The 11,630-nt window shown below is 36.1% G+C and overlaps 1 protein-coding gene across 1 annotated transcript; it reads left to right on the top strand.

Annotated features, from left to right (window-relative positions):
- LOC135154553 (uncharacterized protein C1orf131 homolog) lies at nt 1-7,098 on the top strand. Its single transcript, XM_064101150.1, has 6 exons — nt 1-118; nt 1,151-1,515; nt 1,968-2,138; nt 2,675-2,761; nt 3,168-3,223; nt 6,194-7,098. Exons 1-6 carry the CDS (start codon nt 64-66, stop codon nt 6,342-6,344), a joined length of 885 nt encoding a protein of 294 aa, XP_063957220.1. The 5' UTR covers nt 1-63; the 3' UTR covers nt 6,345-7,098.
- Nucleotides 7,099-11,630: the final 4,532 nt, after the last annotated feature.

The raw sequence follows: 11,630 nt of genomic DNA on the forward strand, positions 1-11,630 counted from the left end.
AGTATATAGGAGCATATGGAACGCTGACCATGCTGACACGCTCCGCAGTCAAAACATAAAGTCATGGATATCGGAGACGAAATTAAGAGAACGATTCTAGAAAAGCTTATGGAGTATGGTAAGAAAGCTAGAAAAAGAAATATGATAAGAAATAAAGTTGAATTCTTTGTCTTGAATTTGGGATTTATGAAGAAACGGGACGATAATGAAATAGCGTTTCTTAGTCACGTGCCCCACGCATTGAAATTCACGTTAGGTAATTTGTACAAAATTAAACCTCCTTTTTTAGCTTTGGTAATCCCCCAAAATATGGCTAACCCTATTCCTATTCATTACTAGATTATATGAATGTGTATTCGACTAAAACAGACTGATATGCTCAGCAAGAGATGGGCTTTGAAGTTTGAACAGGATTTGGTCATTGGTGTAATTTTTTTCTTACAGTTACAAAAAAAAACTGTCGATGGTGTCTGGACATTCGTCAATAAAAAAAAAACCCACTATAAAGCAGTACAAGCCTTCCACAGCTTATGTTTTGTATAACAGCAACATACTTTGTAAAAGCAAAGGCAATAGCGGCAACGGCTGCCAAGGCCAAGATTATAGGGTAATTATAACTAATTAATGAGTGACTAATCTTTAATTTGCCCAAATACAAAATTGGTATGCATTTTTATCTCAAAGTTTTTTTATAAAAAAGATTGATGATGGCTCAGAAATGCAGAAAAGGCTGTAGTTAGAAATATGAAAAAAATGGTGGCATTCAACCATGGCAAATTTTGTTCACATGGTATGTTACTTATGTTTACTGTGCAGCTGTGCCCTTTCCTAATTCTTTAATGGTGAAGACAATTATCTTCATGCTTCCCAGACAGTTGAGAATGATTTGAAAGTCAAATGAGTTGATACTTACCATGAACATCTCTTGTTAGAGATTTATGTCACGATTTGCTATCCATAGTTAAACCACAATATTAGACCTGAGTTCAAATTAAACCCTAACTTCTGAATATGGGCATAAAAATCAAACTTTTCCTGATCCCTCATCAAATTAATAACAAATTGATATACAAGGTTTAAACAACCGAGCAACTGTCACTAGATATATACATTGTAAAAAAAGTATGTCCACTTCTTTAAAATATTTTAGGTGACAGCGTAGTTGAAGACCCACAGCCTGGTCCCCATACAACACAAAATGGAAGGAAAGCTTGCCATCACCGTGGGAACCAAAAAGGGGATTCGGTCTCCAAGAAAAAGGTTAAGAAGAAGAAGAAAAAGAAACAGGCCTTATCTGTGGATGCAAGTGTCATCAAATGTCGCAAAGAAAAGCAGAACTCTTTGAGAAGTTTTGAGGAAGAACTGAGATTGTTCAAGGCATCGCAGGAAGAGAAGGATTTAGAGGTGGAAGCGAATATTGAGCTTGACAGAAGGAAAGACTGTGATGGACAGAAGAAGAAGAGAAAACCACCAGAAGTGGTTGTATTTAATGATCCAACCAAGAAGAAAAAAGAGGTGGGTTTTTTTTTCTTTAGATATCCCTTACTCTTTGATTTTTGTTCTGGACAGGGAATCTACATGTAGTAACAAGGTATTTAGAAAATAAAGGGAGCTAGAAATAAAATGAGTATTTTCTCTTCCATACAAGCATGAGTTTTGACCTCAATTTGGTCTCAAAACTTGTATTGACACTTGACATGAAATGTTGGGCAAAAGGAAGGGAGTGACTCCCCACCTGACTTTCAATGATAATTATAATAATGATAATGAAAATGATAAATTATGAAATAAATAATAATTGATAAATTGTGAATTATAAAGCACCAAATCCACCCTGTAGAGTGCTCCAGGTGCATAGAGAGAGAGAGAGGGAAAAAAGAAAGGTTTTGAGCAGATTTTTAGAAGACTCAAGTGTCTATTCCTGTGCCTATTGTGAATTATTATCCGAGGTTTTATCTTCTGCACAGAACTTGTCCAAGGTGCAGACTAGTGCAGGACCCAAGGGCAGAGAACTGAGTGAGGGAGAGGTGGACCTGGATCAAGCAAGACATGAGGTCTGGAAGTTTGGCATTAGCGGACTATCCTTCGAAGATAAAGAGAAGCAAGAAGCGGCTAAGGCTGTTCAACTAGGAGCAAAGGCAAGTTGTTAGGCACTCCCCAATTCATAGTCTGCAGAGGGGACTTAGCCCATATTCTCGACTGAGTCTGCAACTATAGCCTTTTCTTTTATCATGTTTAAACCGTTGACTACTGACTTATTTATTTCTTTAAAGACTTTGTACTGGAATCGTGCTTGGTGCGTTGTGGTCTAGTGGTTCTGACTCTGGGCTGTTAAAAAACATTGCATCTCAAAAATTTTAGGGGAGCTAAGAACATAGCTGTATTTAAGAATATTGTATGACAATAGTTGCAGCATCATGTTATTTGAAAGCAGTCTCCCATGTACATTTAATTCCCATAGAGAATTATTTTTAGGAAAAATGTTATTTTCATAACTATATATTTAGACTTTTTCTGATCTGTCAAAATTTGAAATTTTGGGATATGAGGCTTTGAAACAGCCAAGTGACCATATGTATGACTAGTTGAGTTTTGGGATTTTTTTTTACCGATCTGAAAATGATGTTAGGGACAGTGGTGCTATTTTTGTCAATTGTTTTATTCCATCTTGCAGCCCCCGAAGAGAGCATTTGTGAATTACAAAGAGCTAATGGAAACCAAGCGACAGAAGAAGATTGAAGAGAAACAGCAAAGAGAAATTGTAAGTAGGGAAAAAGTGCCTTGACTAATCTGTGATGATAGAAAGAAATATGAATAAGTACACCTGAATAATAATACAAACAGGAAATTAGGTATAAAAGTAGCTATGAAATGAACTTTAAGAAGCATGCATACATTATATGAAATAGATATGCTTCTTTATTAGAATAATCTGGGCTCCGTAACACAAAGGTTAGCGATTAATCACTAAATGAACTGACCTATCAAGACATTCGTTGCATGCGCAGTTTGCTCAGTTGACTGACTAGGAACCAATCAGAATCGTTCTTTCAAATTAGCGATTAATCTCAAATCGTTGTGTTACGGAGCCCTGGTTTCTTTAGCTCCAATAGAAAGATTTTAGTTTTGGTTGTAGCATTGCACTTTTTCTCTCTTTTTTTTGGCAGGATCGACAGATGGGGATAAAAACATCAAAGAAGAAAGATGAAAAGATACAACTCCAGTAAGAAAAGCATTATTTTTATTGTTTTTAGTAATCCTAAATATTGAAGAGCTACATTAGTTAAAGCATGGAGCTATTACAGAAGGAGGACTGACTCTCTCGAACGCTTTGCCCCATGCGCGGCACCGCTAATCCCCTCACAGCAGGGTGGTCCATCACGGCACTTTCACACTTACAGGCGCAGGCCGCCCGTAAATCAGCTCTAAGTAAGATAGGAAAAGTTGATCGAATGCAATCTAAAATGCCGTCATTCGGACCCAATGGGTAATATTAATATAAATAAAATTTGCAGATCATATAATCAACGAAATATCATAAAAGTTAGGTCTAGAGCTATCTCTTCAAATGCGTCAATTCAGGTTTTTCCGAAACGGTCCGGAGCTGAGGCCTGTACTGTATGAATGAGCTGGGCGCACGAGCTCGGAGCTCAACCATCACACTCACCTTCAACTTACACAAATAGGAGTACGTGGGGCACCGGAAGATACTCGGCGATGCATCAATCGACATAGAAATGCCCCGTAGATTCGTCGTTATATTATCAAGGCCATTGTAATCACGCAAATGATCTTTGCTTACAAATTAAGCTCAAAGTATGCTTTTTCACCTTATTATAATTTCTAAAACATGTACGAGCAGGGAAAGATTTAACTACGGAAGAAAGACAGACATACCTAAAATGACCAATCTCCAACTTCCTCCGTTTGTAATTTTGTTGAGTCAAATCGGATTGTGACGTATAATTTGGTATGTATGCAAAGGGGATCATCTCAGAAGTTCAACCATACATCAAAGACGTACATCAGAAATCCGTACAAAGCGATATGGATGTTGGAAGTACAGCAAGACGTGTTTCGATTTTGAAAAAAACTGAGCTCGAAGGGAAGTTATGTGGAAGAATGTCGTTTTTGGCGGTGCGTCGCAGGGACCTTCAAAAAAATCACTGACCTCAGATTTTACGAGCGGGCTTATCGTGTTACGTAAGCGGGCTCTTACTTTCGCCTAGCGGCTCGCCGATTGATGTTAGATATCGTTCCTTCGCCAGAGGGAAGCGATAACAAAGGATTAACAGAGGAATTGGAAGAAGGATCTCCTTCTGTAATAGCTCTATGGTTAAAGTTGATCTATCTTGTCATTTCCACGATGAACACTATGATGCCTTGTGTTTTTATCTGCAGAAGTTTAAGACTTGAGAAATTGACCTAATGACACTTTAATGATGCGGCCAAACAACTTTTATAACAGGGCCCTGTTGCACAAAAGTTACCATTATGGTAACTTTGTCATGCAATGGTAACTTGCATGGAATCCTTGATTTTGATTGGCAGTTGATCAGCGTTACCATGGTAGTTACCATTGCATGGCAAATTTACCATAATAGTTACTTATATGCAATGGAGACCAGCTCTCTATATCCCAAAATCACCAACAACATAAACGAAGTTGAATTTAGTGATGCAGAATTACTGTTGCGCTGGGGGGGAGGGAGGGGGAGGGATTCATAAAATAGAAGGAATATGGGAGGGCAGGAGAGATTCAAACATAAGTGCATGATATTTTGTGAAAATAACATTAATGATGCTCTGTTTTTGTATAATGCTTGTCACATTATCATCTAATGTGATTTCCAAAGGTTCTCAAAGTGGGAAATTTCAGGCCAAAAATTTGGGATTTTGGGCCTTAAGCCCCAAATTAATGAATAATTTGAACAAGCCAGCGAAGAAAATACACAACGGCGACTTCGCTTCATGATGGCACATATTGCTTGGTAATTTTCGACATGGAATGCGTTGGGGCGACCATCTTTTCTAAAGTTGCCCCAAGATCAGGCACTTACAATATTCAAGAAAATTTTGAAAAATCAATATCCATATATGGCAGCGTAATGAATTTAGCTTTTATAGCATAATGTCCCTTGCGCCAGTGTAATCCTTAAAATGAAAGAAACCTCGCCCAAAATTCAGCACTAGACCCAATGTGGAAACAATAATCACCCCTTGAAATAAAAAATTCCTACCCTGGAGCAATCATTTTCTTCTGTTTCTTTGGATATTATCAGACTCCAAATTGCCAATTCGTCTTTTGACATCTTGTCCACTCATCACATGGTCTACCTTCATTAAGTCTAATGCCATTCCATCCATCAACATTTCGTCTAACAACCATTTTGTCCAATGACCATTTGGTCCAATCATCACTACGCCTAATCTGCAGTTCGTCTCATAACCAGTTTGTCTCATATTCATTTTATTTTTCAATCATATCGCCCAATTAACACTTAGTCCAGTTAGACCAAATGGTATATGGACTAAATCGCTATTTGACCAACTGGTTATTAGAAGAAATGGTGAGTGGACGAATTGGCAAATAGTCCATGTGGATATTGAACGAACTAATGGTAGACCACATGATAGTAGACGAGTTGGTAACTTGACAAATTGTGATTAGACCAATTGAAAATGAGCCCCAAAATGGGGGATCTGGAGCCCTGGTAATATGCTGATAAGTTGAACAAACATTATATGACACCTAGATAGATCCTTGGCATTTGATTGGTTGTTTGATATCGACCATTCGGACCATTTAAAATGATGTCATCGACCGTGCAATTAGGATCCATTTATCGTGCAATTTTGGATCCATACGATTTTGTCCATTGCATGCGCGCATTGTACGCGACAACAGACCGAGCTCGCGCTACATGATCACATTTTGCATCGAAATTGATAAATTTCCTATGAAAAATAATCTAGTTTTACATGTAAGTGTTATATAAACCAAATAATGAATGTTCATTCGTGCAATGGACAGTATACTTCATTCGGTAAAAGATGAAATGAATGATCCATTCAACTCGGCTATGCCTCGTTGAATGGATCATTTCATCTTTCACCTCATGAAGTATTCTGTCCATTGCACTCATAAACATTCATTATTTGTATATTATTTTCCTCTCTTCTCCTCTTGCAGGAACATAGGCTTCTGGACAGACAAGACGCAAAGGAAAGGTGTCTATGTGGATGGGCAACTTGGAAAATACAAGAGGGGTGTGCAGGTCTTCTCAAAGAGGGACATAGCAAAGATAAAAAGTCAGACAGGAAAAAGAAAAGGGAAGAGGTGACGTGGCTTGACACAAAAACTTAAAATCTTATCTTTATCATGCCTTTAGTATGTAAAGGGCATACCTTATCACAAGAACATTAAATAATTATTAACTTTTATCATGACCTCAGTATATAAAGAGTGATTCAACATTCACGGTGTATTTGGATTGCCAAATGGATATTGCTTGGACGAGACTACTGCAGGATTTGAGCTAGATGACATTGGATGTGCATTATCTACAATAGACTTTGTTTTTACTTTTATTAATGTTTAATATGTTAAGCATTTTCTCTGGCAGAACAATTTTCATAATTGAAGTTGCTACTTGGGTAAAATATGGCAATAATTATTAGTTTCCTCAAGTTTGAAGTCTCAACAGATTACAATCATGAGGAATTGAAGAAGAGTTAGGTGGCATCATCATTGCTTATCAAAAGGACTTTTTTTTATAAATCTATCATTTCATTTGAAAATGATTTGCTTGTGAAGATGAATTTAATTTTTGGATTCAGTTTTTACTGCATTTTGGAATGCAATATTTATTGAACAAGGAAATACAGGACTTGATAATCACTCTGATGGATGTGTATTACACACAATAGACCCCAATGTTTTTAAACATATATTTCTATTATCCCATGTGATTTCTACCCAATTCTCTGTAATTTTTATCACCATTGTAATAATTCTTCTTTTATCATTTTATGTCTTTGTTTTTACAAGTCACAAGTTGTTTCCTGAGTAAACAAATACGTGTATAATATCTCTTACATTCATGGTAATTTATTGTTCATATTGTTGTCAAATTCTCCTATTAACCTTATCTTAACTGGGCTATTTTGGACCAACATATATGGGGGGGGGGGGGGGTCAATTTGTACGCACGTAGAGCCGGATGTAAACTCCAAGACTGTATAGTAAATTCTTTCAAACATTGATCGCTTATATTTTTTTGTTATTTATACAAATAAGCGTATGAAATGTGCCCTAAATTTGGTTTGAACCACGTACCCAGGCGTCGCCAATTTGGTCTCAAAGGATGCGCAAGACTTGAAAGTAAAAAGTCAGCGAGTGGCGCAGTCAAAAAAATTTGCGCTGCGGCGTAGCGACAAAATTTGTGGAGGGGTGGGTCAAATTGACCCCCCCCTTTATTAAGGGTTAAAGGGTAAACCTGATTGGCCCTGTTTCAGAAATCTTGTCATCAAATTAAATTAGTGATCCATGATAATTTGCTATTGACCAATCAAATTGCAGGCTTTCAATAGCTTATAACATCAGCTCGCAACTTACCATCGATTACAAGTATTATGAAACATGGCCTTGATATAAATTTCGTGTTGGCAGAATCAAAAGATAAGAGGAACAATTACAGGGAAAGTTTACACCAACGATGAGCTGGGACTCGTTCTGTAATAACTTAAAAAAAAAAAAAAACCATACATGTTTGTCGGTCAAATCAAATTCAGGGTCCACAGGTCAAAGCTCACTATATTAATAAATTTCGGCATGAAAAAAAAAAAAAAAAAAATTGTCACCATATGAAGGTATGACAATCCATTCAAGAATAACAGAGTTATGAATTTTATTTTTTTTAAAGTCACATGCAAGCAGCTCCCCCATGAATCATTATATAATATAGACTGGCTTTGAGGGGAACATCAAATATGTTGCCCGCAACAGAATCATATTGGCCCGAGCCTTTAGGCGAGGGCAATATGGTTCTTTTAAGGGCAATATATTTGATGTTTCCCGAAAGAAGAGCCAGTCAATATTGTTATTATTACCTAGAGCTGAATGATGTATAATTCAAGCTATAATTTGGAACAATTCATATGCCTCTTTGTCTACCACCACTTCTAATGTCAGGTTATTCACGAACTTGCATGGTGCGCACATACGCGTAAAAATCTTGCACTTGGGGTCTGTGCAGCTTGGAAAATGTATGCACTGGCCGTGCCGTGCATTATCTACAATCATTGGTTCCAACCAGATTTCGCAAATAGTGACCAAACACTAAAATTAGCGATCAAAATCGGCTCCTACTGCGCGGGCACACTAGCAGAAATTGGCCATTTAAAAAATCACTAAAAGGGGGGAACTGCATCGGTCAAAAAAACGATGGAGTTATGAATTATTACAAGTTTCGATTTATCTATCTGCTGAAATGCCTTGTATAAGTAATAATATAATATATTTTACATGAATTCCCATTTTCTGATAGAAAGTGCGGAGTAAAGATATCTGAAATGGTGTGTCTGATGATATTCCCACCGCGCAGATATTAAAATCACTTTCAAGTTTTTGAGAAAGTGGTGTTTTGAAATTTTCCAAACAACATGTCTGTTTTATCACAAATTCAAAACTTGTAATAATTCATAACTCCATCGTTCTTTGACCGATTTTTGTCAAGTCTTCAATATTTTTCTCTTATTTTCTTGTTTTATCAAAGCTTCATGTGGGTGCAGTTCCCCCTTTTAGTGATTTTTTAAATGGCCAATCAAGTTCACTGTTGCTCACACATTTTAATTTTTTATCTTTCATACATGTACATGTAGTTATCATATAACCACAGACAAAAAGACACACTTTTGAAAATAGTACATTTTACCTTTGTATTTTGTTTTATTATTCAACATTACAATTGAAAAAACTTTTTTTTTTCAAAAAATTATTAAATAACACTTTGTACACTATTTACAGGTAAAAAATTTCAGAGATTTTCATTCAAATTATTGGTAAAGAAATATAAATCACATTGCCATAATTTTCATGTGTCTACTAAAAAATTGCTGAGAATAGTGGGTTCCTATAAGCAGTTATATTGAAAGTATAAGAGGTGTAACCCAGGCTGAAATAGTATGATTTGAACAGATAAAGAAAAATCAAACTAAACACTGAAAATTTTATCAAAATCGGACAAGGAATAACAAATTTAAAGCATTTTTAAGATGTTGCATTATCCTGGTGAAACAGTTCAAGGCATGTCTTCATGAATATTCAAGGAGCAAACTGATGATGTGATATCCCCACTTGTTCTTTTATATTTTTTATATGAAATCCGGTTTATTCAAATTTTTTCCTCCACGAACTAACACAAAGTGGATCAACATCTGATTTAATGCAGCTTATTTCATTGTAGGGGACACATCTAATTCACACATGTACGAAAAAATGAAACAATTATGAATTCATGTTATAACATGAGAAAAAGGAATGTGGGGATGTGACATTAATCATCAGCCCACCTAATGAATATTCATGACGACGGGCATATAACTATTTTGACAAAATATTGCTAAATTTTAAAACTCAATAACATCACTTACATTTAGCAAAGATATAACTGCAGCCCCCCCCCCAAAGAAAAGTATAGGATGTGAATCTGAGGGCTGTTCTACAAAAAATTTGGAACATTACACAGGACTTAAAGTGATTGGCTAACATTGAATTGACTTTAAAAAAATCTGAGCTGGAAGGTCACACTTGTCACCTGTGTCTGTGATATGTTACAAAAATGTAGCCCAGAAAAAAATCGCGTCCGAAAATCATTATTTAGTGCTTCAAAAATTTAAATATAAAGTGACCGGAAACACCATCTTAATTTCATCCCATACACTTATGTGTTCTATTTAAGCATCTTCAAGACACCTAATTACAAACTTGGGTTTTGCCTTGTATTTTTAGCTTTTCATTCTCAATAATGGTTGTTTTCAGAGTTTTTTAGTTCTAATACATGTACTTGTACACATGTTTCGTCTTGGTTTGAGAATTTTTTAAATCGGCTGCTCTCAAAGTTAAATTATACCTTTAATGATTAGAATATGGCAAGCTAGATGAATTCAAACTTTACATTAAAAAATGTTAATTTAGTAATAATTTCCAAGAATTTAAATCTTAAATCTCTTGACAACCACATTCTGTGTGATTAAGGAATGATTCGATTTGGAGAAGACATACATAATGCACACTTTGCATGTTCTGGGGCCCATCTCATAAAAAGACTTACAACTGTTGTATGGACAGGTCAGATAAGTCTGCGGAGTGCCTCTTATCTGAGCACACGTATCTGCACGATTCTAATAAAAGAAGATATGCAACGACCAGAAACATTACACCCGCAATACATAGACAGATATTATTTTAAAAAGCCGACTCAAAATGGTGGGAAAATATTGAATTTTCTAGCATTTCATGCGACCGCCTCAAAATACAGCTTTTTTTATCAAAAAGATCCCTGAATCGTGTTAAAAATGAATGGGTGTGCAGACATGGGGCCCCCCTTTTTTTTGTTCAGTCTGAAAGTGACTCGCCAAGGTTTTTTCCCAAGAAAATCATATATTTCAAGTTTTTAGGAGATATTTGGCACACTTACTCATAATAATGTAAGGAATATATCAACTAAATTATTTGTGGAATAAAGATAAATTCATGTTTAATCTCAAGTTAAATTTTTAGGTGCGCAGACATGGAGCCCCCTGCATAACTTTGTCATGATACCAACTACCATGGTAACAGGGCTCAGCAGCCAATCAAAATCAAGGTTTCCATTGTAGCTGCTATAATGGGAAAGCTAACATAGTTGTAACTCTTTTATGAAACTGGCCTCTGGTCTTAAGGATTGCCTCCATTTCCAGAGCCAATAATTAGTCTTTACGTACTTTGTTAACAGTCAGAGCGGAAATCCAGAAAGCGGCTTTTCATGACTAACACTTGAACTTCACCATAGACAAAACGATGGGGAATGGAGGAAATCCGCTATGAAAAGATGCAGCAGTGCTTTATAGTGGGATTTGACAAGGTATGGTAGTGGATCGAACTATTACCGAACATTTTCATGAATTCAATCATATCAAACACACTATTCTCATAAAATTCACCAAGCTTTCACGATAAATACACAATTACCTACAAAATGTAAATATGTAAAAATCTTGCCGAAATCGTTTTTCTTTTTTAAAAATGATATTAGCTTCCAATCGGACCCCTCTTCGCATGTGAAATATTTTGGTCACCTAAAAAAGGTATCGTATTACCGAACGTGTGTTTTCTATGGGGAAAAGTTGAGAAAACAACAAAGTCACTGATGAGCTATTTTGAACATACTTTATTATTTTTAGAATAATAATACTTTGAAAATGTGTTTTTTACCATTTTTATCATCTTTCTATTCAAGTTCCCTTTGGCAGGATGTTGCAAAGTTTTGAGCGTATGAAATTATTTTCTGACGCGTACGATGTGCGCATTCGGTAATACAAGGCCGGTCGGTAATACGATCACTCACTATGCCTTAATCAATTACAAG

Source organism: Lytechinus pictus, chromosome 6 (genome assembly GCF_037042905.1).
Source record: "Lytechinus pictus isolate F3 Inbred chromosome 6, Lp3.0, whole genome shotgun sequence".
Classification (NCBI taxonomy): Eukaryota; Metazoa; Echinodermata; class Echinoidea; order Temnopleuroida; family Toxopneustidae; genus Lytechinus; species Lytechinus pictus.